At 37.7% G+C, this 27,359-nt stretch overlaps 1 protein-coding gene across 4 annotated transcripts in view; it reads left to right on the top strand.

Moving 5' to 3' along the window:
• The window catches only part of LOC127677123 (cytochrome P450 2C6-like), a 30,686-nt gene extending 7,538 nt beyond the window's left edge, over nucleotides 1-23,148 (top strand). For 2 of the 4 annotated variants that reach the window (XM_052172347.1, XM_052172345.1), the window contains 4 exons: nucleotides 12,580-12,716; nucleotides 19,782-19,969; nucleotides 21,688-21,829; nucleotides 22,967-23,148. In XM_052172347.1, coding sequence (XP_052028307.1) covers nucleotides 12,580-12,716; nucleotides 19,782-19,969; nucleotides 21,688-21,829; nucleotides 22,967-23,148 — 649 coding nt within the window. Of the gene's footprint in view, nucleotides 1-12,574; nucleotides 12,717-19,781; nucleotides 19,970-21,687; nucleotides 21,830-22,966 lie in introns of all 4 variants that reach the window. The other 2 variants (XM_052172348.1, XM_052172344.1) reach the window with 1 other exon arrangement.
• The last annotated feature ends 4,211 nt before the right edge of the window (nucleotides 23,149-27,359 follow it).

The following is a 27,359-nucleotide window of genomic DNA, read 5'->3' as shown; positions in this document are numbered from 1 at the left end:
TTGTAAGCATGCTATAGCATCAGTAATAGTGTCAGATTTCACAGCCTACCCTTGAGCTTGATCCAAATGTGGTCCTGTCACCAGAACTCCCTTCTCTCAAGCTCTTCTCCATTTTTGTGTCTTCCCTTCTTTTAGACACAATTCTGGGTCAGAGTTTTGGCCTGTGGGATGGTAATTCCATCTCTCTATTTGATGTTCTATCTTTCCTACTGGAGGTGCACTCTTCAAATTCCTTTTCCCCAGTGTAGGGCATTTCATCTAAGGGCCCTCTGTTTGAGTCCTGAGAGTCTCTCACCTCCCAGGTCTCTGATACATACATATGTATGACAGTCTCTGCCTGTAAGTGGTTTTATTTCTGGGTCTTCATTCTATTCTATTTATCAATGTGTCTGTTTCTGTACTAATACCATGTAGTTTTTTCATCATGATTGTTCTATAGTATAGCTTAAGGTCAGGGATGGTGATTTTTGCACAAGTTCTTTCATTATTGAAAACTGTTTTCACTATTCTGGATTCTTTGTTTTTCCAGATGAATTTGAGAATTGCTCTTTCCATGTCTTTGAAGAATTGTATTGGGAATTTGATGGGGATTGTGTTGAAACTGTAGATTGCCTTTGATAGGATGGCCATTTTTGCTTTGTTAATTCTACCAGTCCATGGGCATGGGAGATATCTTCATATTCTGAGGACTTTGATTTATTTCTTGAGAGTCTTGAAGTTCTTGTCATACAGATCTCATACTTGTTTGGTTAGAGTTACCCCAAAATATTTTACATATTTGTACTATTGGGAAGGGTGTTGTTTCCATATTTTCTTTCTCAACCAGTTTATCATTTGTATAAAGTAAAGCTGCTGGTTTATTTGAGTGACTTTTACATACAAAAACAATGCAGTTTTTTGAACTTATCTTTTAAGTAATTTTTTTAAAAAAGATTTATTTATTTATTATCTAAGTGCACTGTAGCTGTCTTCAGACACCCCAGAAGAGACCATCTGATCTCATTATGGATTGTTGTGAGTCACCCTGTGGTTGCTGGGATTTGACCTCAGGACCTTCAGAAGAGCAGTCAGGGCTCTTAACCACTGAAACATCTCTCTAGGCCCCTTTTATGTATTTCTTAATGGAGATTTTATTATTTAGCATGTCATATTTTAATTGTCCTATTTACTTGATTTTTGAATGTCTGTAACATTTCTTTTAGGGTAAATATTTGGATAAGGACTTTTTTCCATTCTGGAAAATTTCTTACATATATACATTTAGATATAGTCATATGTATTCCCCATTTCCTCTCCATTTTTCATATATTTTCCATAAAGCTACTCACTCCCAAGTTCACTCTCTTTATTTTGTTCTTTCTTATTAATTTTTATTAGATATATTTTTATTTACATTTCAAATGTCCCCTTTCCTGGTCCCCCGCAAATCCCATAACCCATCTCCCCTCCCCGAGTTCCCCAATCAACCCTTTCCCTTGTCCATGTCCTGGTATTCCCTTACACTGCAGCATCTATCCTTCCCAGGACCAAGGGCTCTCATCCGTTTGATGTCCAACAAGGCCATCCTCTGCTGCCTATGCATCTGGAGCCATGGGTAACTCCATGTGTACTCTTTGGTAGATGGTTTTGTTCCTCAGAGCTATAGTAATACAGGGTGGCTCATATTGGTTTTCCTCCTATGGCACTGCAACCCCCTTCACTTCCTTTGTTCTTTTCTCTACCTCCTCTATTGGGGACCCTGTGTTCAGTTCCATTGCTGGCTGAGAGTGTCTCCCTCTGTCTTTGTCATGTACTAGCAGTGCCTCCCAGGTGACAGCTTCATCCAGCTCTGGTCAGCAAGCTCTTGTGGGCTTCCATAACAGTGTCTGGGTTTTGTAACTGTATATGGGATGGATCCCTAGGTGGGGCAGCCTCTGGATTGTTTTTCCCTCAGACTCTGTTTCACACTTTCTTTCTGTATCTCCTGTGGGTATTTTGTTACTTCTAAGAAAGACAAGAGTATTCATACTTTGTTCTTCCTTCTTCTTGAGCTTCATTTGATATGTGAATTGTGTCTTGTGTATTCCTAGTTCTTAGGCTACCATGAGTGCATACCATATGTGTTCTTTTGTGATTGCTGTTACCTCATTCAGGATGATATTTTCCAGTTCTACCCATTTGCCTAAGAAGTTCATGAATTTATGGTTTTTAATAGCTGAGTAGTATTCCATTGTGTAAATATACCACATTTTTTGTATCCCTTCCTCTATTGAGGGACATCTGATTTATTTCCAGTTTCTGGATCTTATAAATAGGGCTGCTATGAACATCATGGAGCAAGTGTCCTTTTTACATGCTAGAGAATCCTCTGGGTATATGCCATGGAGTGGTATATAACAGGGTCCTCTGGTAGTATTATGTCCAATTTTCAGAGTGGTTGTAGCAGCTTGTAATGCAATCATCAGTGGAGGAGTGTTCCTCTTTCTCCACATCATCACTAGCACCTGCTGTCTCCTGAGTTTTTAGCCTTAGCCATTCTGACTGGTGTGAGGTAAAATCTCAGGGTTGTTTTGTTTTGCATTTTCCTGATGACTAAGGATGTTGAACATTGCTTTAGGTGTTTCTCAGCCATTCGATATTCCTCAGGTGAAAATTCTTTGTTTAGCTCTGTACCCCATTTTTAATAGGGTTATTTGGTTCTCTGGAGTCTAACTTCTTGAGTTCTTTGTATATATTGGATATTAGCCCTCTGTCAGATGTAGGGTCCATAAAGATCTTTTCACAATTTGTTGGTTGCCATTTTCTCCTATTGACAATGTCCTTTGCCTTACAGAAACAGTCATAATTTTATGAGGTCTCATTTGTCAATTTTTGATCTTAGAGCATAAGCTATTGGTGTCCTATTCAGGAAGTTTTCCCCTGTGCAAATGTGCTCAAGGCTCTTCCCCAGTTTCTTTTCTCTTAGTTTTATTGTGTCTGGATTTTTGTGGAAGTCCCTGGTCTACTTGGACTTCAGCTTATTACAAGGAGATAAGAATGGATCAATTTGCATTCTTCTGCATTCTAACTTCCAGTTGAGCCAGCACCATTTGTTGAAAAGGCTATCTTTTTTCCACTGGATGAATTAGCTCCTTTGTCAAAGATCAAGTGAGCATAGGCATGTGGGTTCATTTCTGGGTCTTCAATTCTACATAGATCTACCTGCCTGTCACTGTACCAATACAATGCAGTTTTTTTTTACACTATTACTCTGTAGTACTGCTTGAGTTCTGGGACACTGATTCCCCCAGAAGTTCTTTTACTTTTGAGAATAGTTTTACCTGTCCTGGGTTTTTTGTTATTCCAGATGAATTTGAGAGTTGCTCTTTCTAACTCTATGAACAATTGAGTTGGAATTTTGATGGGGATTGCATTGAATCTGTATATTGCTTTTGGCAAGATGGCTATTTTTACTATACTAATCTGTCAATTCAAGAGCTTGAGAGATCTTTCCATCTTCTGAGGTCTTCTTAGATTTCTTTCTTCAGAGACTTGAAGTTCTTGTCATACAGATTTTTCACTTGTTTCGTTAGAGTCATGATAAGACAGTTTATATTGTTTGTGACATTGTGAAGGGTGTTGTTTCCCTAATTTCTTTCTCAACCTGTTCATCCTTTGAATATAGGAAGGTTACTGATTTGTTTGAATTAAATTTACATCAAGCAACTTTGCTGAAGTTGTTTAATCAGGTTTAAGAGTTCTCTGGAAGAATTTTTGGGGTCACTTTAGTATACTGTCATATCATCTGTAAATAGTGATAATTTGACTTCTTCCTTTCCAATCTGAATCCCTTTGACAGCCTTTTGTTGTCTAATTGCTCTAGCTAGGACTTTGGGTACTATATTAAACTGGTAGGGAGAGAGTGGATAGCCTTGTCTAGTCCCTTATTTCAGTGAGATTGCTTCAAGTTTCTACCCATTTTGTTTGATGTTGGCTACCTGTTTGCTGTATATTGCTTTTACTATGTTTATGTATGGCCCTTGTATTCCTGTTCTTTCCAAGACTTTTAACATGAATAGATGCTGAATTTTGTCAAATGCTTTTTCAGCATCTAATGCAATGACCATGTGGATTTTTTCTTTGAGTCTGTTTATGTAGTGGATTACATTGATGGATTTCCCTATATTGAAACATCTCTGTATCCCTGGGATGATAGTGGTGTATTACCATTTTGATGTGTTCTTGAATTAGATTGGCAATAATTTTATTGAGTAGTTTTGCTTCAATATTCATAATGGAAATTGTTCTGAAGTACTTATTCTTTGCTGGATCTTTGTGTGGTTTTGGTATCAGCATAATTGTTGCTTCATAGAACAAGTTTGGTAGTCTTCAGTCTGTTTCTATTGTGTGGAAAAATTTGAAGAGCATTGGTGTTACGTCTTCTTTGAATGTCTGATAGAATTCTACACTAAATCCATCTATCTGGTTCTGTGCTTTTTTTTCATCAGCAGAATTCTATGACTGCTTCTATTTCTTTAGGGGTAATGGGACTGTTTAGATGTTCTATCTGACCCTGACTTAACTTTGTTATTTGGTGTCTGTCTAGAAAAATGTCCATTTCATTCAGAGATTTTTCTAGTTGTGTTGAGTAGAAACTTTTGAAGTAGGATCTGATGATTTTTTAAAATTTCCTTGGTTTCTGTTGTTATAACTCTTTTTTTCATTTCTGATTTTGTTAATTTGGATACCGTCTCTGTGCCCTCTGGTTAGTTTTACTAAGGGGTTATCTATCTTGTTGATGTTATCAAAGAACCAGCTCCTTGTTTTGTTGATTCATTGTATAGTTCTTTTTGTTTCTACTGGGTTGATTTCAGTCCTTAATTTAATGATTTCCTGCTGTCTACTATTCTTGGGTATATTAGCTTCTTTTTGTTCTAGAGCTTTCAAGTGTGCTGTTAAGCTGTTAGTGTATGCTCTTTTCAGATTTTTAAAGACACTCAGAGCTATGAGTTTTCCCCTTAGCACTGCTTTCATTGTGTCCCATCAATTTGGGTATGTTGTACCTTCTGTTTCATTAAATAATAAAAATCTTTGATTTCTTTCCTTATTTCTTCCTTGACCAAGGTTTCATTGACTAGAGCATTATTAGCTTGCATATATATGTGGGCTTTCTGTTGGTTTTGTTGCTATTGAATACCACCCTTACTCTATAGTGATCTGATAGGAGGCATCGGATCATTTCAATCTTCCTATATCTGTTGAGGTATGTTTTTTGACCAATTATATTGTCAATTTTGGGGAAGGTACCATGAGGTGATAAGAAGAAGGTATATTCTTTTGATTCAGGAGAAAATGTTCTATAGGTATCTGTTAAATCCATTTGGCTCAAAATTTCTGTTAGTTTCACTATGTCCCTATTTAGTTTCTGATTTCCTGATCAGTCCATTGAGGTGAGTGGGGTACTGAAGTTACCTACAATTATTGTGTGAGGCACATGTCTGCTTTTAGCTTTAGTAAAATTTCTTTTACAAATGAGGGTGTCCTTGCATTTTGAGCATAGATATTCAGAATTGGTGGTTCTTCCTGGTAGATTTTTTCCTTTGATGCATACGAAATGTCCTTCCTTGTCTTTTTTTGATGTCTTTTCATTGAAAGTCAATTTTATCTGATATTAGAATGGCTACTCCTGCTTGTTTTCTTGAACCATTTACTTGGAAAGTTGTTTTCCAGCCTTTTACTCTGAGATAGTGTATGTTTTTGACACTGAGGTGCTTTTCCTGTATGTAGCAAAATTCTGGGTCCTGTTTATGTGTCCAGTCTGTTAGCCTATGTCTATTTATTGGGGAATAGAGTTGATTGATAAAAAAGAGATAACAGGGAATAGTGATTGCTACTTCCTCTTATTTTTGATGTTATTTATATGTTTGTGTGTGTCTTAGTCAGGGTTTCTATTCCTGCACAAACATCATGACCAAGAAGCAAGTTGGGGAGGAAAGAGTTTATTGAGCTTATACTTCCACGTTGTAGTTCATCACAAAAAGGAAGTCAGGACTGGAACTCAAGCAGGTCAGGAAACAGGAGCTGATGCAGAGGCCATGGAGGGATGTTTCTTACTGGCATGCTCAGCCTGCTCTCTTATAGAATCCAAGAGCACCAGCCCAAAGGTGGTACCACCCACAAGAGGCCCTTCCCACTTGATCACTAATTGAGAAAATGCCCCACAACTGGATCTCATGGAGGCACTTCCCCAACTGAAACTCCTTTCTCTGTGATAACTCCAGCCTGTGTCAAGTTGACACACGAAACTAGCCAGTACAGTGTGGTTGTCTTCTTTAGTGTTTTTGTGAAAGAATATTACTATCTTGCGTTTTCTAGGGTTCGGTTCCCCTCCTTATATTGGCGTTTCCATGTATTTTCCTTTGTAGCGCTGGATTTTTGGAAAGATATTGTGTAAATTTTGTTTTATCATAGAATATCTTAATTCCTCCATCTATGGTAATTGAGAGCATTGCTGGGTATAGTAGTCTTTGCTGGAATTTGTGTTCTCTTAGGGTTTGCATGAGATTTACCTAGGATCTTCTTGCTTTTATGGTCTCTGTTGAGAAGTCTGGTGTAATTCTGATAGGTCTTCCTTTATATGTTACTTGGCCTTTTTCTCTTACTTCTTTTAATATTATTTCTTTGTTTAGTGCATTTGTTGTTTTGATTATTATGTGATGGGAGGAATTTCTGTTCTATTCCAGTGTGTTTGGAGTTCTGTAGGTTTCTTGTATGTTCATGTGCATCTCTCTCTTTAGGTTTTCTTCTATAATTTTGTTGAAGATATTTACTGGCCATTTAAAATGTACATCTTCATTCTCTTCAAACCTATAGTCCTTAGGTTTGGCCTTCTCATTGTGTCCTTGGTTTCTTGGATGTTTTGGGTTACAAGCTTTTTGCATTTTGCATTTTTGACTGTTGAGTCAATACTTTCTATGGTATCTTCAGCATCTGAGATTCTTTTTTCTATCTCTTGTATTCTGTTAATGATGCTTGCATCTATGACTCCTGATTTATTTCCAAGGTTTTCTATCTGCAGAGTTGTCCCCCTTTGTGATTTCTTCATTGTTTCTACTTTCATTTTTAGATCCTGGATGTTTTTGTTCAGTTTCTTCACTTGTTTGTGTTTTTCTGTAATTCTTTAAGGGATTATTGTGTTTCCTCTTTAAGGACTTCTACCTGTTGATCCATCTCCTGTATTTCTTTAAGGCATTTTTGTGCATCCTTTTTAAGGACTTCTACCTGTTGACTCATGTTCTTTAAGGGTGATATTTATGTCCTTCTTGAAATCCTCTATCTGCAACATGAGATGTGATTTTAAATCCATATCTTGCTTTTCTGTTGTATTGAGGTATCTAGGACATGTTGTTGTGGGAGAACTTAGTTGTGATGGTGCCTTGTTGCTTTGGTTTATGTTGGTAATGTTCTTGTATTTGGCTTTTGTCATCTGTTTATCTCTGGTGTTAGTAGTATTGCTGTTTCTGACTGTGGCTTATCTGTCATGCAAGCATCTCTATTTGGGCTCTTTGGAAACTCTATCTCTCTTTGTACACAGGTATGTAGGTACTCCTTCAAGACCCACTCTCTTGTGATTGTATGTGTGTATGTAGTTCTGTGGCCCCTGATCAGCTCTGGCTGAGGGCAGAAATTCAAATATTCCTGTCCCAGGCTTCTCCTAAGTTCTTGTGTCCTCAGGGTTTCCAGCAGTTTCCTCTGAGCAGCTGTCTGGCCTCTTTGCACTCCTGAGTGGTTAGCTACCTCCCTGCACCACTTGGATATGGTGTGCTGTGGCAGAGGATGGTCCCAATCCAGAGACAGCAACCAGAAGGCTCATACCTGAGGATCTGGATGTGATCCTTTGTGCAGCAGGGGAGGTCCTACCCATGCTAACTGGCCTCCTCACACTCATGGGTGGTCATCTATCTCCCTGTGCCATCTGGATATGGCACACTGTGGCAGAGTTTGGTTCCAAGCCAGAGGCAGAAGCTGTAAGCCTTCTGCCAGAGGGTTCTGGACTTGATCCTCTAAGCTGTGTGTGTGGGGGGGAGGGGGAGTTCTATCTGTGCTTTCAGGCCTCTCTGTACTCTGGGTGGTTAGCTACCTCCCTGTGCCACTTGAGTATGGTGTGAGATGGTCCCAAGCCCTCTTTCTTTCTTTTCTTGCTTCGTTGTTTTCACCTTCCTTCCCCCCTCTTTCTGTCTCTCTCTTTCTCTTTTCCTTTTACCAACCACTAATTCCAGTAAATGTTCCCCATATTTGCATTGAGTCATTCACTACTACATCATGGGAAATCTCTCAGTAACCATATATTCAAAAGTAAGATTCTTTCTCCCATCTAGTTATTATTTGCCAATAGCTTTTCAGTTAAAAAAATATGTCCTGAATCACCTTTTCTCAGTTGCTGCTGGAAGTTGAATGTTTTGTATAATTGTATTCAGGTCTGTGTCATGTGCAGAAGAAGGTTGTATTTCAGTACTCTCCTTCCCATACTCTTGTTTTTACAGACCTTAGCAGGAAGATGGAATTGATCAAGATGTTAGGGCTAAGTATGAGGTCTCTCTCTCCCTCTTTTCTCACTTTTATGATTTACACATCTCTGGATAGGTCTCTAATCTACAAAAACAGCTTCTTGGACCTAAAATTATAACAGTCCAGTGTTATACATAAACATTTGCACAGCAGCTGGACAATATGACCATTAACAAAATAACACCAGTAAATTGTAACCTAGAGTCTCTGACCTCTCCATCCACGGACTCTTTTTTTTTTTTAACCAGGAACACATTTCTGAGTATGAAATTCCCTGCTGCAGGCTTTAAAACTAATCAGAAAGTGGTTAGTACCTTGTAATAGTCATACTTTATTGCACCAGAGCAAATCCAGGATCATGACTTGATCTGACCAGGGATAAAGCCCAGAGGTTCCAGATTCAGAGTAGGGATGAGATAAGACCCTGTGTGAGGTTCATAGGTCAGGGAGGAGTTTATCAGCTCTTGGTAGTGAAAGCTATGGATCTGAGTGGAAGGAAAAGCTATTCTGGACTAAGATACATAGAGAGCAGGAGTTGAACAATTCAGTACAAGTTGCAATGAGCAAGATTACTTTTTATATTCAGTGAGATAAATCTGAGTCAATTAGGAAAGGTGCAGAATAATAGAGATATAGATGGAAAATGAACTGAAAATTACCCAACCAAATTAAGTTAACCAGGAAGCAAGTGTAAGTCAATCTTATTGTCTTTACTGCCAACAGTACTTTATATTGAGTGCCTATAAACCATCACCCAGGATCACAAGTTAATTTCGTTTGGAAAAAAATGCCAAGGTATTGCAGTCACTTTCTTATTTGAAGTAGAAATCTACTAATTATGTGGAATGTGTGCCTGTAATACTGACATATATGTTATCATTTTAATTTAACTATGAAAGCTTAATATCATTTAAAAGTTTCTCTGAAATGACTGTTTTGAGTTCAAATGCTGACTTCTGTGAACACCAATATTTTGCTCTGGAATGTAAACTAAGAGGAAGACAGACTTCTAAGGAATATTTAAGATGAAACCAATGAAGATCACATGTATCATTTAAGAAATTTAAATCCTTGGATTTCATTGGCAATGAAATAAGAAGGCATAGAATGTGATCAACTTCTAGAGTCCACATTTGGATCCACACACACTGCTGAGAGGACTTAGAAATATAGTTATAGTCTGGTGTCCAACATTCAGTGACTAGAAAGTAAAACAAGTAATAAACGTGTTAAAAGCGACTGGACACTATTATTGCTCTAGAAAGAGGCTTGTGAAGTTTTTCTGTGTGGGGTCAGCTAGTGGGTATTTTAGTTTCCATAGAATGAACATATTTGGCCACAGTCATTTGGTGCGGTGCCATCTTTCTCTCTAAAAATAGACAACTGGATTTGATGTGACCTCATAAAAATGTATGAGTGCAGATGCAGGGTCTAATTTCTCTTTCATGCCATACTTTGGTGTTTGGACTAGAGAATTAGAATTGAAAAAAGACACCCTGATGGAGGACTGAGTAAGGCCTAGCTCAAGCCACACTTTCCTGATTCTTCGGATAAAAACCCATTGTTACCAGCAGTGAGGCACAAAGAATACATATCTTTTACTTTTGGAGTTATATTGATAATAAAGCCAATTTTGTATTTCACTCTGTGGCTCTTTAGGGATGACCAGTTTTGTTTGGAAGGATTGCTATCCCAACATAATATCAAATGCCACTCACAATCTAAACACTGTCTTGCTTTCATCAGGGCCAAGTCATAACTCCTTAAGTCTAGTTCTATCAATTTTGCTACTTGAATATGCAGCTATAGCTGCCTGTCCATACAGCCATCTTTCTCCATTTTATTTATTTATTTTTATTTTTTTATTTTAATTTTTTAATTTTTTTTAAATGTTCTATATTCGTTGTTTACATTCTGAATGCTTTCCCCTTTCCCATTTCCCCCTTCCTTCTGCTTCTTCTTATCTTGCTTTAAATGTGTTCTGGTGACACACAGCCATTTGCCACTAGTTTCCTTGGTTAACAATGACTTTCATTTTGTATCGTGAAAGGTTAGAAAGAGTGATTGTTCTTTTGTCTCCAAAAAAAAAAAAAAAAAAAACCAAAAAAAACAAAAAAAAAAAAAACAAAAAACATTGCATTTTGTTTTTTCAATAAAATCACTTTGGTACAAAAGCATAAAAAAAAGAATTGAAAAAAGGCATGTTTTTAGTAGTCTCTCCCAAATGTTTTCCCTGGTATGGCCTACTGTAGTAGGCCTTCTGTAATAAAAAAGAAAACATGGAAAAATATGACTTGTTATGATTTTCCAGAACTATTAACCAGAAAAATGAAATAAAATGAATTCCTGGAAAAAGGTTGACAGCTCCTGAAGTAATATGACAAAGGGAGATGTGTGTCTTTGTTTAGCAGATACTAACATAGAGAAAGTCATTTAATAGTGTTAATAGTGTTATTAAACAGTATTAGACACTCTAATATTATCAATTTTTAAATGAGGTGTAACTGCCTAATTTAACTGTAACTGTAACTTTAAGGTGTAACTGTAAACAGTTACATTGAACAGGTTACCTGGAAGGGAAGCTGGGGATGTATGGAAAGGCCAGTGAAAAGAGAGCAAGACCAAGATGACACCTGCTGCTCAAGGTCTCAAAATTTAATGGAGGACTCCAAATATATAGGCAAGAAAACCCTTCCCCCAAAAGCTGGACACTTCTCCACAGAACTGGTTCAGTTGCTCAAGCAGGTGGCTAGTATCTCTCAGGAAACTGCAGATCCTTGAAGAACAATGGGCTTCACCTTGGCCTGAGCACTCCATCCCAGGTGGAGGGGATTATGGCTGACACAGGAGTTCCTGCTCAAAGGCTAGGAGAGGAATTTCACATTGGTCAAAGTTCCTGCCAGGTGGCATGGCACCCCATAAGGTTCTCAACAATTAGGGTATATGAATAATGATATACTGAATAAACATCCATGATGACATCCCTTTTACATACTATCTATTCAGATTTATTCCTCATTTTGAAAATTGCATTATTTATAGTCTCTCTTTTATCCCATTTGAGCAATATTGAGTGCAAAAATTTTTGAACAAAGATATGAATGAGAAATTTGTAATATAAGCCTGTAACATCTAGCACCATGCTTTCCCATTTTTCTCAATTCTATTGATTTAAATCTATTATGAATCTCTTAAAGAAAGAGCATGTTTATTTAACTCCAGTGCTAACAGTGTGGATTATAGACTAGTAATAGTATAACAGAGAACTCCCAAATTGTTAGAGTCAAATGATTTTGAATTATTCTCACTATATTTAGCATATGGACCTTTGTTTTCAATGAATGAACAAAAATATCATTTACATCTTTTTAAGTGTTAAAGGTCATGCATTTTGCAATGAAGCTGAGGGCAACCCTTTAGGAGGACCAGCATCTCAATCAATCTGGATCCCCGGGATCTCCCAAACACTGGGACACCAAACAGGCAGAATACAACAGCTGATATGAGGCCCCTAACACACATACAATAGAGGACTACTAGGTCCTATTATTAGACCCAGTTAAACTCAATAGAGGTTACTGGGACTATTTTCATTCAGAGATGATGCGCTTAACCCTCAATAGACTGGAGACCCCAGGGAGTTAGTGGTCAGGTGGGGTGGGGGTAGAGACATCCATGTGTAGACAGGGGGAAGGAAGGAGGTATGGGATGCAAAAGAGTTGGAGCATGGACAGGGGTTGGTGGGGTGGGGAATAAAATATGGAGTGTACAAAATAACTAATAAAAATATTCCAAAAAAGAAAGAAAATAGCATTGTACAAATTTAGGTGTAGATTATTAATGAATTCAAGCAAAAAAATAAATAAGGGTGTGGGAAATGAAATTTAGATTCTCTGTATCAGTCTCAGCAATGCTGTGCTACTTCTGGAACTATCTTTTTCAAGTTCTGTGTTGGCAGCAATAGAAAATAATCTGATATTGAAAGAGTCATTGTTATCATAGGCGCTTGTAAATAATTTACCAGATAAACACATCAAATAATTTTTAGGAAAGCCACAATCAACACTCGGAGTTTACACTTGAAAACCTAGCAATCACTGTGAATGATTTGTTTGGTGCTGGGACAGAGACAACAAGCACAACACTGAGATATGCTCTCTTGCTCCTGATGAAGTATCCAGAAGTCACAGGTAAGGACACAGTTGGCTAACCATAGTATTCTTATAGGATGCTGGGAAGACATTGCTAGTGTTCTGTGTATTATTGTTAGAGATGTGTCAGTCCTTAACTTTCTGTGCAATTGGTCATAGAGAGTAGGATGAATAAGAGGAATCAAGGAACTGTAGATGTAGGAAAAGGAATCAAATGCTGATCAGTGTATTCCTTAGGAAATAATCAGTCTCAGGCAATGCCAACCTTCTTTGGCTTGTTTTACCTATATATTTAGTCCCCAAATTAGATTTTCAAAGCACTCAAGCTTTTGCACTTACTTTTTTTCTAATAAATCTAATTCTGGTGTACAGCAGTAAAAACTTACTTTACTGAAACATAAGCATGAATCCTGGAATTTCCTGAACCTTCCTGAGCTAATGTCCAATCTGAGGAATGAAAATAAGTTAAGTCAGTTAATTAGAATGCTATTTCCATATGGGCAATACTTGTAGAAAAAGGAATGTCATTATTTCAAAAGTTCATTTAAATGCAACTTCTGTTGAACATATTTCTTCCAGTTCTACCAACAGCATTTATTTAAAAATAATATTATTTTAGAAATGTACTTTTATTTTTGTTTTACAATATGTATTAAGGTATGTATTATGCTTATGAATATTTGTTCACTTAAATGTTAAGAAACAATTTACTACTGGCTGAAACAAAATTTTTCCTATGACATATCAGAAAGCTTAAAATATTACATATGAATTCATGGAATGTATGCAGTTTTAATGCTTTCATTAGTATAACATTTGCAGATAGCATCAAAGAAAATAACAAGGTTGGGGCAGTCTTTGTTCTTATATTATTGTCACCAGAATAAATACAGCACTCATGAGAACTCTCTTAATTTCTTCCAAAGTAGAAGTGGTCCCCTCTGTTTCCTCTTCAAAAGGGAGTGTTCCTTCAGGAGACAGCATCTGAATGTGCCAACCTGAACCTTACTTTTAAATAATTTAGTGTTTTAACATACATAATTTTCACTGAAGTGAAATTAGCATAAACATGAATGACAATTAGTTTTAAAAGGTAGGAGGAAAGGAAAATAGTAAATGGCCAAGAGAGCTTCACAAAAATACTGAAATACAATAGTGTAATGAGGCATGAGTAAATGGGGCAGAGCAGATGACACTTTAACATAAATGCCTAATGAACATGTAAGCTGTATTTCTACAATCACAATATGGATGTTGGTTCAAAACAAGGAGTCAGAATAGGGTTATAAAATGTTTATAAAAGGAGTTTCTTCTTGCCAGGGCCCCTTCCTCTCCATAATCCCACAGTGACTGAGTTTCTGCCATGGAGAAATAGAAATAGCAATAGAATTAAGAAAAGTGAGTGTTAAGAATCCCTGTATTAAAAGGTTTCCAGTGGTTGACAGAGAAACAACAATGTATAGGAACAAAAGGGGGAAGAGTGATTTGTTCTAGTCCCAGAATTGATTGGATCAGAGAACCTTTCTTTAATGTGCTTATGATTTTCAGTGGCAAGACCTATCTTTTAGTTATTATTTGTAATGGGATCTACATTATATCATTTTTTATTCGATATATTCTTTATTTACATTTCAAGTGATTTTCCTTTCTTGGATTTCGCCCTCCCTGAAACACAACTGCTCTTTAGTATTGCTTGAGGTCAGGAATACTGATCCCCCCAGAAGATCTTTTACTGTTGAGAATAGTTTTACCTATCCTAGGTTTTTTGGTTATTCCAGCTGAATTTGAGAATTGCTCTCTCTAAGTCTATGAAGAATTGAGTTGGGATTTTGATGGGGATTGCATTGAATTTGTAGATTGCTTTTGGCAAGATGGCCATTTTTACTATATTAATCCACCAATCCAAGAGCATGAAAGATTTTTTCATCTTTTGAGGTCTTCTTTGATTTCTTTCTTCAAAGACTTGAAGTTCCTGTCATACAGATCTTTCACTTGTTTGGTTAAAGTCACACCAAGATACTATATATTGTTTCTGGATATTGTGAAGGGTGTCATTTCCCTAATTTCTTTCTCAGCTTGCTTATCCTTTGAGTATAGGAAGGCTACTGATTTGCTTGAGTTAATTTTATTACCAGCTACTTTGCTGAAGCTGTTTATCAGCTGTAGGAGTTCTCTGGTGGATTTTTTGGGTCGCTTAAGTATACTATCATATCATCTGCAAATAGTGAATAGTTTGACTTCTTCCTTTCCAATTTGGATCCCTTTGACCTCTTTATGTTGTCTAATTGCCCTGGCTAGGACTTCATGTACTATATTGAATAAATATGGCAAGAGAGAGGGCAGCCTTGTCTAGCCCCTGATTTTAGTGGGATTGCTTCAAGTTTCTCTCCATTTAGTTTGATGTTGGCTACTGGTTGGTTGTATATCGCTTTTATTGTGTTTAAGTATGGCCTTGAACTCCTGTTCTTTCTAAGACCTTTAACATGAAAGGATGCTGAATTTTGTCAAATGCTTTCTCAGCATCTGATGAAATGACCATGTGATTTTTTCTCTGACTTTGTTTATGTAGTAGATTACATTGATGGATTTCCATATATTGAACCATCCCTGCATCCCTGCGATGAAGTCTACTTGATCATGGTGAAAGATTGTTTTGATATGTTTTTGGATTCAGTTGGCAAGAATTTTATTGAGTATTTTTACATCGGTGTTCATAAGGGAAATTGGTCTGAAGTTCTCCTTCTTTGTTGGATCTTTGTGTGGTTTTGGTATCAGAGTAATTGTGGCTTCGTAGAAGGAATTGGGTAGTGCTCCTACTGTTTCTATTTTGTGGAATAGTTTGAAGAGTATTGTCATTAGGTCTCCTTTGAATATCTGATAGAATTCTGCACTAAAGCCATTTGGTCCTGTGCTTTTTTTGATTGGGAGACTGTCAATGACCACTTCTATTTCTTTAGGGGTTATGGGACCATTTAGATGGTCTATCTGATCCTTATTAAATTTTGGTATTTGGTATGTGTCTAGGAAATTGTCCATTTCATCCAGATTTTCCAGTTTTGTTGAGTATAAGCTTTTGTAGTAGAATATGATAATTTTTTGGATTTCCTGTTTCTGTTGTTATTTCACCCTTTTCATTTCTGATTTTGTTAATCTGGGTACTGTCTCTGTGCCCTCTGGTAAGTCTGGCTAAAGGTTTATCTATCTTGTTGATTTTCTCAGAAAAAAAAACAGCTCCTGGTTTTCTTGATTCTTCATATAGTTCTTTTTGTTTCAACTTGGTTGATTTCAGCCCTGAGTTTCATGATATCCTGCCTTCTACTCCTCCTGGGTGAATTAGCTTCTTTTCGTTCTAAAGCTTTCAGGTGTTCTGTTACACTGGTAGTGTATGCTCTCCCCAGCTTCCTTTTGTAGGCACTCAGATCTATGAGTTTTCGTCTTAGCACTGCTTTCATTATGTCCCATAAATTTGGGCATGTTGTGCCTTCATTTTCATTAAATTCTAAAAAGTCTTTGATTTCTTTTCTTGTTTCATCCTTGACCAAGGTATCATTAAGTAGAGTATTGTTCAGCTTCCATGTGTAGGTGGGCTTTTTGTTGTTTCTGTTGCTATTGAAGACCACCCTTATTCCATAGTGATCTGATAGGAGGCATGGAATTAGTTCGGTTATATCTGTTGAGGTCTGTTTTGTGACCAATTATATGGTCAATTTTGGAGAAGGTACCATGAGGCGCTGAGAAGAAGGTATCCTTTTTGATTTAGGATGAAATGTTCTATAGATATCTATTAAGTCCATTTGTTCCAAAACTTCTGTTAGTTTCACTGTGACTCTGTTTAGTTTGCGTTTCCCTGATCTGTCCATTGAAGAGAGTGGGGTCTCCCACAATTATTGTGTGCAGTGCGATGTATGCTTTAAGTTTTAGTAAGGTTTCCTTTACAAATGCAGGTCCTTTGTATTTGGGGCATAGATTTTCAAAATTGAGAATTCTTCCTGGTAGATTTTTCCTTTGATGAGTATAAAGTGGCCTTCTGTATCTTTTTTGATGACTTTTGGTTGAAAGTCTATTTTATCTAATATTAGAATGACTACTCCAGCTTGTTTCCTGGGACCATTTGCTTGGAGAACTGTTTTCCAGCCTCTTACTCTCAAGTAGTGTTTGTCTTTGACACTGAGATGCATTTCCTGTATGTAGCAAAATGTTGGGTCTTGTTTATGAACCCAGTCTGTTAATCTATGGCTTTTTATTGGGGGAATTGAGTCCATTGATGTTAGAAGATTTTAAGGAATAGCAATTGTTACTTCCTACTGTTTTTGATGTAATTTTTATTTTTGTGTGTCTATCTTCTTTTGCATTTGTTGAAAGAAGATTACTTTCTTGCTTTTTCTTGTGTGTAGTTTCCCTTCCTTTGTTGGTGTTTTTTCATTCATTATCCTTTGAAGGGTTGGATTTGCTGGATATAGCAGTTTAGGTTGGCTTTGTGTTCCCTTAGGGTCTGCATTATGTCTGCCCAGGCTCTTCTGGCTTTCATAGTCTCTGGTGAGACATCCAGTGTAATTCTGATAGGTCTACTTTATATATTTATTACTTGACCTTTTCCCCTTACTGCTTTTAATATTCTTTCTTTGTTTAGTACATTTGGTGTTTTAATTATTATGTGACGGGATGAATTTCTTTTCTGGTCAAATCCACTTGGAGTTCTACAGGCTTCTTATATGTTCATGGGCATCTCTATCTTTAGGTTAGGGACGTTTTCTTCTATAATTTTGTTGAAGACATTTATTGGCCCTTTAAGTTGGAGATCTTCACTCTCTTCTATGCCTATAATCCTTAGGTTTGGTCTTCTCAGTTTGTCCTGGATTTTCTGGAAATTTGGGATCAGGACCTTTTTGCATTTTTCATTTTCTTTGACTATTATTTCAATGCTTTCTATGGTATCTTCTACATCTGAGAATCTCTCTTCCATCTCTTGTATTCTGTTGTTGATGCTTGGATCCATGACTCCTGACTTCTTTCCTAGGTTTTCTATGTCCCAAGTTGTCTCCCTTTGTGGTTTCGTTATTGTTTCTACCTCCTTCTTTAGATCCTGGATGGCTTTGTTTAATTCATTCACCGGTTTTGTTGTGTTTTCCTTTAGTTCTTCAAGGGCTTCTTGCTGATTACATGTGTTCTCTTGTATTTTTTAAGGGAGTTATTTATGTCCTTCTTGAAGCTCTCCATGATGCCTTCCATCAGCATCATGACCTGTGATTTTAAATACAAATCTTGTTTTCCTGGTGTATTGGGGTATCCAGGACTTGCTGTTGTGGGAGAATTGGGTTCAGATGGTACCATATTGCCTTGATTTCTGTTAGCAATGTTCCCACATTTGCCTTTTGCCATCTGGTTATCTCTGGTGTTAGTTGGGCCTGCTGTCACTGGCTGGAGCTTTCCCCTCCTGTGTGTGTGCTTGTAGGCCTATCTCAGCAACCCTGGGTGAGCTGCTTTCTCCTGGCACAAACTGTTGTTGTGCTGCAGAGTTCCTGGATGCAGGTGGAGTCCTGGTGTGGTGTGTTCCAAGTGAATTCTGCCTACCAGTCTGTTTTACAGTTACAGAAGCAAATATGGCAGCCAAGACCCACTCTCTTGTAGTTGTATTTGGTTATTTACCCATGTGGCCCCGACCAGCTCTGGATGCAGGTTGTGCTGGCTGTCTCGTCCTCACTGGCTGTTGGGTGTATAGCTGGCTTCCTGCACTGCTTGGAGACGGCGTGCTATGGCCGAGGGTGTTCCTGATCCCTACATAGTATCATCTTAATAGAAATCTCCAAGTACTCTAAAGTGTGAAGAGAATTAAACCACTAACCCAAGAAATAGTTATGGAGTTTCAGAACACTAGGACTGAATATAAGCATAACATACTTTAGGGAGACCCCTAAGTCACATGTAAATTTGCTGTGAGACTGCTAAGCAAAAATGTAGACCTCAACCTCAGTGTTGTATCATCTTTCCTTTCTTCATGAAACACTTGTCAATATTGTTACCTACTTCTCTTAAGCAGGATCAAGGAAGTCATGGGCTCCAGAAATCTGAATAGCCCACATAGGGGGATAAGACTGTAGGATAGGTTTCTTGGCACAAGATTTACAAAGCTCTCTATTCTGTATTTACCATGTGGATGCTGCATGCATGAGCAGAGATTGAGGACAAATGAGAAATAATATGTGGTCTGATGCCCATATCCACTGAGCTTTTATTCTAAGAGCTATGAATTTAGATACTTAGAAGCTATTGTAACTCATGAAATGGAAGATTACAAACTAAATAGAAAAAACTCCAGTCATAATGTGTACTACTAATAGAAGATAACCATACTCTTCATGATAGAGAATATTTATCTACCATTAATGAATATCACAATGAAAATCGGAATGACTAAATCCTGAAATGCAACACTCTGCTCATGAAGTAACAGAAAGTGTGTGCCTGTACATGTATGTTTGTGTTATTTATTTGTAGATGTCTTTTAATATATGGGATGCAATTATAACTCACATTTTTCCTTTTTCCAACAGAAAATATTAGATATTTCATATAAATGAGTATATAGGAAACATTATTTACAAATATGGTAATTTTTCAGAAGCAACGATTTAATTTGAACTTGTCCTGTTTTGAGCAACATATTGCTTTAAATTTCACACACACACACACACACACACACACACACACACACACACACCACACATACACACATGCACATATGCACACACAGAGACACACACAAGATTTTTTAAAGATATTATATTTTGACAAAAATTCCATGTTTGATTTCTACTTGTTTTTTATCATCATAAGTTATGATGGCTAATTGTATTGTTTTGCTATTTTAAATATTTACTTAATTCTATTTTATTTGCTCTTATAAGTACATACTGATATATCATAACAGCTGTTTGTAAGATAGTCTTATGAATCTATATGTAGCATATCTGCATGTCTTATTGTACTCGATATAAAATTCATTTATAATGCTATTAAGGCACCTTTTGTGCATCATGTAGTCATGTACTGTAATAAACATCTTACATTTTTCTTGTTTCCCCTATTTTTACTGTGACCACCCAGCTAAAGTCCAGGAAGAGATTCATCGTGTGATTGGCAAACATCGCAGCCCTTGCATGCAGGACAGGAGCCACATGCCCTACACAGATGCCATGATTCATGAGGTCCAGAGATTCATTGACCTCATCCCTAACAACCTGCCACATGCAGTGACCTGTGACATTAAGTTCAGGAATTACCTCATCCCCAAGGTAGGCTTTTCTTTTCTCTGCTGCACCCCTGTGCTCTGTGCTCCAGTCTTCTGTCACACTGTCCCTTTGATTCCTACATTCTTTCTGCCCACTCTTTCATGATGATCCCTGAGAATTGAGGACATGATTGAACATTGCCCCTTACTTCTTTTTTTCCTTATTCTCTATCCATGCTTGAACTTTTCACTCCTACTGTACTCACCCTGTTCTTTGATAGTACACGTGTTCAATTATCCCCCTTTAGTATATATTTTTCACTTGGACTGTGAGATTCCCATTATGGATGCTATAAGTTCCTACATAACTTCTTTTGTATCTTGCATTTTATTTAAATCTTCACCTTATTTGAACTATGAGATCCCATTGTAGCAATCCTACATACATTCCCACATAAATTCTTATGTTCCTTGCATTTTTTAAGCCTTCCTTTTGCTGCCCACTTTCCCATTCATATCACTTTGCTACCTGCTTGAATCCTGCACCCACTATTGTACTGTCCACTTTCATTTCTCCCATATTCTACTAGCCCTCATGAATCCTCCATTGACAATGACATGAATTTACCTATCTAGTTTCCACATATACCATAAGTAAAAAATACAAGGAAAACAAATGATTCAAGGTAAGACTCTCATGTGAGAGAAAACATGTAGCATTTAAATATTTGAACTGTGTGACCTCACTAAGGATAATATTTTTTTCTCATGAGTATGATAAACATTTTTATGTTTTGGGTAATGCCATGTCAGCTTCTCTGGGATTAAACCAGCTTGGTTGTGATGAATAATGTTTTTGATATGACCTTTGTTAAGTGTAACTTTTATTCACCTGATGTAATTGTCATCTAGGCTTACTGCTGAATAAGCTCATCCTTTCTAGTTCTTTTTGAACTCTGGTTGACTGGTTCAACTCAGTTTGTCTGGCCCAAGCTCCTCTACAAACTGACTGATTCAATCTGAGTTCTCTTAGATTCTCACTGAATTACTCTGCTTGACCTCAAACTAACTCTGGCAATCTGTTCTAATTTTCTGGCTCTTTCTTATTCTCTTATTCATTCTGTTTTTACATGTGTCTGACCTGTTCTCTTTGTAACCTGCCTTTGTAAATCTGTCCCTGTAAAAACTGCTTCTGAATTTCAAAAATTGAAGTGCCATGAACTCTGCTCCTTTCTCCCACCTTTCAACTCAACTTGCGTTAGCTGAACTGATTGACTAGAACTCAGAGATTTACATGTCTCTGTCTCCTGAGTGCTGGGATTAAATGTGTGTGCCCCCATACCTGGATCTAAGCATTTCTTTACCTGAAACTTGCTCTATACCATTCTGGCCTTTAACTCAGAGGTTTGCTTGCATTTGTTCCCTGGAATTTAAGGCATATCTGTAGTCCATATCTGTGTGTCCAGATAACACAGACCTAGAAGGTGTTTGCATATGATCTCTTGCAAGAGCAGCCACATTGCTGGATTAAAATTCCTTTACAGATGATGACTTCTGTACTCCAGTTGTGACCTAAAATTGAACTCAACACACTTTAGGAACATCACTGTCACTGTCATCACACTCAACCTGTGCTCTGTCTGTCAGAACAGTCCCTGATATTCTTTATACTTAACACTATCTATGAAACAGAAGGTTGAACTTTGTTATTTTCCATTTTCCTTACATGCCATGATTTCTTTCTAATGTGCTTGTTTGTTACTCTTCTGTGTGTCATTGCAGGGAACAACAGTAATAGCATCACTATCATCAGTGCTGCATGACAGCAAGGAGTTTCCCAACCCAGAGATGTTTGACCCTGGCCACTTTCTAGATAAGAATGGAAACTTTAAGAAAAGTGACTATTTCATGCCTTTCTCAGCAGGTAATATAAACTCATTACAATGGTTCCAGTGGCATGCAGATCTATGGGGACTTACAAAGTAACTCCACAAAGACTGGTAGATTTTAAGTCTGTGAATGATCAGTAGCATGACTTGTATTGTCCATGCACTCATTTTTATGAGGACCACCCTCTCTCTCAGGCTATGAAAATGAGACTTTTGATTGTTCAGAAATAGAGAAACTTAGAGTGAAGGGAATTTGTTTTCTTCCTTTAGGTACATCACAGAAATACCAAAGATACCATCTTAAAAACAAAAATTCACTTATACTTTTCTTATTCTCCATGAAAATGAAGACTTCTACATAATTTAAGTTCATGTCTTTGACCTTACTTACCTCCAGGCTGAATGATAAGCTTTGTCTCCAAAACCACAGAAAGTTACCAAGGTGCCTAAAGCATGCTTGGGAAACAGATGTTTGAGTACTTCATGTTAATGCAGTTGGATTAACATGTGAGATTATCACATATATCAGAACTGGAGGGTTGCTGGGAAGAAGTTCATATAATCCTCTTTCATACATCACATGTTGTACAAAACCCAAAGCAGCATTCTCATAAAAAATGTTTAGCTTCCTCAAAGAGCATAGGTCACAAAAAATATTCAAAGAAAATTGGGGACCATTTCACTGAAGTTTTCTAACTACGGAAACAGAACATTTTCTCTCTGTTCAGAATTTTCCAGGTCACCTTGGTGTGATGGAAATATTTTATACATGCCATGATGCCCTGAAGTAGCATCAGGGTTCCTCCTCCTCCAAATTCAGGTTATGAACAATGGATATAGAATTTATTTCTGCAATATGCATGAAACCTATTTTAAGATCTTTATGAAAACTTAAAAATCTCCTCTCCACATCTTCCCTTGTGCTTTGAGTACACATATAAACAAACACAACTAGTGGATAAATATTTTTGATGATCTATTCCTTAATACCATATGATAGTTGGAAAAATGACACTATTTGTCTAAAATGGTTTTCTTTCATCCATTCATTTATCTACACACATACTCTTTAACTCAGCAGTTAGTGTTTTTGTCTTGTATTTGTACCAGTGCATCTCAGGCTAACACTTGTATACAAGGAATAATTATCTTTTTTGGAATTTCCCTTCCAGGAAAACGGATGTGTGCAGGAGAGGGCATGGCCCGCATGGAGCTATTTTTAGTCCTGACCACGATCTTGCAGAACTTTAAGCTGAAATCTCTCGTTCATCCAAAGGACATTGATACATCTGCAGTGTTAAATGGATTTGCATCTGTACCACCATTTTATGAGCTGTGCTTCATTCCTCTCTAAAGAGATCAAATTGCCTGGATCATGATGGGTTTTCCTTTCTCCCTTCAAATAACTCTTATATTCCTCAAGATTCAAGAAATATCTGTATTCCAGTTTCCAGTTTCTGGAGTCACTGCATGTGTATATCTGCACTTCCCTATTCTCTGTAACACTTTTCCCATCCCTTGTGCCTATGTATATCTAAATTTGAGTTCTTAATGTGCTTTAGCTGTAGCCCCAATGGAATTATCTTATTATAATTCACAGTAAATTTTTTCCTTTTGTTCTCAATAAGATCGTTTGATTGATGTGTCTTTGCTCAGTGTTTCATTACAATTCAGGCTAGAAACAATACACTGTAAATTTTCAAGATATCACATTGTTCCATACAATGGGGACAGAACATGAAAAATGTGATTGCTGAGTATAGAGCTTTGGTTCCTCTTGTCATCCATGTCATTAAAGCCTGAGGTCTCAAATTTCATCTCCAGTGCATATCTCAAATCTTGGCATAGTGACATATACTCGTTATACCAGAGCTTAGGAAGCAGACACAGCAACATTCCTTGAGCTTCCTGGTCACTCATACTAGCTTAATAGCCATGCCAGGAAGGTACACTGTCTCACAAAAAAAGAAGTTCTTGAGAAACAGTACCCAAGATTTACTTCTGGCCTCTACACAAATATGACTGTGTTCTCAAATATGCAACTCGTCATACACATACTCTCTTCCCTTTCTCCAACACAAAAGAGAATGTGAAAGGGAGGATGATAATATAGATCTTTTACTGATTGTTAACTATAGTCACTGGCTGTATTTGTTTTTGAAATAGATGAACTATGACTGCAAGCAGAAGCACTCCGTAGTGAAACAGTGAAGACAAGTCACAGGAAGGAATAGCCATGCAGGTTGGGGTTTGTTCCTGTGCTTGCTTTGAACAACAACAACAACAACAACAACAACAACAACAACAACACAACAAACATTTTAATGTGTTTTCTTTATATATTCTTTCTCCATAAAGTACATCCTCAATGCAGCCTCCCCAATTCCACTTCTCCCAGTGCCTGCACTATCATCCTTCTTAACTAGATCTATTGCTCCTCCATTTCCCTTCAGAAAATAGAGGGCTTCCCAGTGACATCAATTAAACATTGCATAACAAGATGTGATAATTCTAGTCACAAAGCTTCATATCACGGTTGGATTCAGCAATCCAGGAGGAAGAAAAGGGTCCAAAGAGCAGATAGAAGAGTCAGAGACCACCAAACTCCCATTGTTAGGAGCCCCTCAGACACTAAACTGTACAACCACATCATGTATGCAGAGGACCTAGTGCAGACCCATATAGTATTTATTTCAGTCTATGTGAGCTAGTGTCTACCCTGCTTATGTGATTGTGTAACTTAATGATTTTTTTTGTGTGTGTATATATGTGCTTATAGGACTGACCACTTGGTATTTGTGCTGGTTAGTCTTTTTTAAAACATTTTTTAAGTTAACTATTCCATTTGTTTATAACTCAAATGATATCTCTCTTCCTGGTTAACCCTCTACAAACCCCTCTGTCCCATATCAACCTCTCAAATAATATCCCACTTTCCAGTTACCCTGCCACAAACCCCCTTCCTACATTTGCCCTCTCTCTAATCCTCTTTGCCTCTATTAGGATCTTCCCCATACACACACTCACACCTGCTCCACTATTTATACCATACCTCCACTATTCATAGCATAGCTCCAGGTATTCATAGCATACCTCTATGTTGGGGCATCAAACGTCTACAGGACCACAAGCCTGCCCCCATCATTGACATCATACAAGGCCATTCTCTGCTACATATGTATCTGGAGACATGGATCCCTTCCTGTACACTCCTTGGTTGCTGATCTGGTTCTTGGGAGCACCGGCTGGTCCAGTCAGCCCACATTGTTCTACCTATGGTATTGCAATCCACCTCTGCTTCTCCAGTCCTTCTGTCAGCTCCCCAACCAGGGTCCCAGAGCTCAGTCTGATGGTTGGCTTCAAACAACCACATCTGCATTGATCAGGTGCTGGCAGAACCTCCCAGGGAACATCCACACCAGGTTCCTTTTAGCAAGCACCTCTTGGCCAACAGCAAGAGTGTCAGCATTTGGTGTCTGCAGACAGAATGTATTCTCAGGTGGAGTGGTTCCTAGGCGGTCCTTCCTTTAGTCTCTGTTCCACTTTTGTCCCTGTCTCTCCTTGAGACAGAAACATTTCTGAGTTAAAAACTTTGAGGTGCGTGAGTGACCCAACCATTGACTGGCTGTGGCTATCTACTAGAGGTGGTTTCTATAGGTTCTATTCTACCTCCCCTGCACTGCACATTTTGGCTAAAGTCATCCTCATTGGGTCTGGAAGCCTCTTGCTTTCTTGGCTTCCTTGCTTCCTTGGCCTCCAGTGGCTACCTCCTGTTCCTCATCTCCCACTGCTACCTGAAAAAAAATCAAATATTTTTATTCAGTTTCCTTATTCTCCATTCCCCCCTCCCATCTCCTCTAGTACCTACTCCTGCTCCCACTTTTCCCTCCCACTCCTCTATCTCTGAGATAACCCCTCCCTCTACCTCCTGAGATCTTCCTGTTCCCTAGTCTATGCAGGACTGGAGCATCCACACCCTGGTCTTCCATCCTCCTAAGGTCCATATGGTCTATAGTTTGTATCATGGGTAATTTGAGCTTTTGGGCTAATATCTACTTATCAGTGAGTACATACCATGTGTGTTCTTTTATGACTGGGTTACTTCACTCAGGATGATATTTTCTAGTTTTAGCCATTTGCCAGAAAATTTCATGAACACATTATTTTTAATAGCCGAATACTACTCTATTGTCTAACTGTACCACAGTCTCTGGCTATTATAAGTAAGGCTCTTATAAACATAGTGGAGCATGTGTCCTTGTAATATGTTGGAGCATCTTTTGGGTATATGCCCAGTAGTGGCATATCTAGGTTTTCCCATAGAACTATTTCCATTTTTGTTTTCAGGAACCATCTGGTTACTTACAGCCCTTCCCCCCTCTTTTCTTCAAGGTTTATGGGCTCCCTCTAGTTTTTGATGTGCATTTCTGCATATTCTCCAAACAGCCATCAGAGGAAGCCTTTCTGAACACAGTTGGACATAGTGGTAATCTGAATGCATCAAAACATTGCTAGGGGTCATTTCCTTGACTTTTTTTTTTTAGGGGAAGGGCCAGTTGTCTTCAGCTCTACCCTAGGTTTTCAGTCAGCTTCGTTTTCTTGGACATTAGATAACTCTGGGCAGGGGCTTCCTCTCATGGTATGGGCCTCAAGTTACATCAGTCATTTCCAGGAAACTTCCATAAGCTCTGGGCCCCCATTACTGCAGGAGATTTTTCTGTCAGGACAGGTTAGAGTCAAAGTTTGATTTTTTTATTAGATATTTGCTTTATTTACATTTCAAATTTTATCTCCTTTTGTTGTTACCCCTCCAAACCCATTTATCAGGTTTAGGAGTTCCCTGGTGGAATTTTTGAGGTCACTTACATATATTATCTTATCATCTTCAAATAGTGATACTTTGACTTCTTCCTTTCCCACGTGTATTCATTTGACTTCCTTTTGCTGTCTAATTGCTCTGGTTAGGACTTCAAGTACTATATTATACAGTTAGGGAGAGAGGGGTCAGCCTTGTCTAGTCCCTGATTTGTGTGGGATTGCTTTGAATTTCTCTCCATTTAATTTGACATTGGCTACTCATTTTCTGTATATTTCTTTTTCTATGTTAAATATGGTCCTTAAATTCCTGACCTTTTCAAAAATTTTACCATGAAGGTGTGTTGAATTTTTGTCAAATGCATTCTTAGCATCAAATGTGATGATCATGTTTTTTCTGTTTGTTTATGTAGTGGATTAAGTTGATGGATTTCCATATATTTAACCATCCCTGCATCACCAGAATGAACCCTACTTGATCATGGTGAATAATCATTTTCATGTGTTCTTGGATTCAGCTTATGAGAATTTTATTGAGTATTTTTACATTGATATTTATAAGGGAAATTGGTCAGATGTACTGTTTCTTCATTGGGTCTTTGTGTTTTAAGTATCACAGAAAGTGTGGCTCCATAGAATGATTTGGGTAGTGCTTCTGTTTCTATTTTGTATAATACTGTGAAGAGTATTGGTATTAGGTCTTCTTTAATGGTCTGATAGAACTCTGCATTAAAACCATCTGATTTTGTG

The sequence above is a fragment of the Apodemus sylvaticus genome, chromosome 1, assembly GCF_947179515.1.
Source record: "Apodemus sylvaticus chromosome 1, mApoSyl1.1, whole genome shotgun sequence".
NCBI classification, from domain to species: domain Eukaryota; kingdom Metazoa; phylum Chordata; class Mammalia; order Rodentia; family Muridae; genus Apodemus; species Apodemus sylvaticus.
The sequence above is the reverse complement of the archived record's forward strand: the minus strand, read 5'-3'. Positions and strand labels throughout refer to the sequence as shown.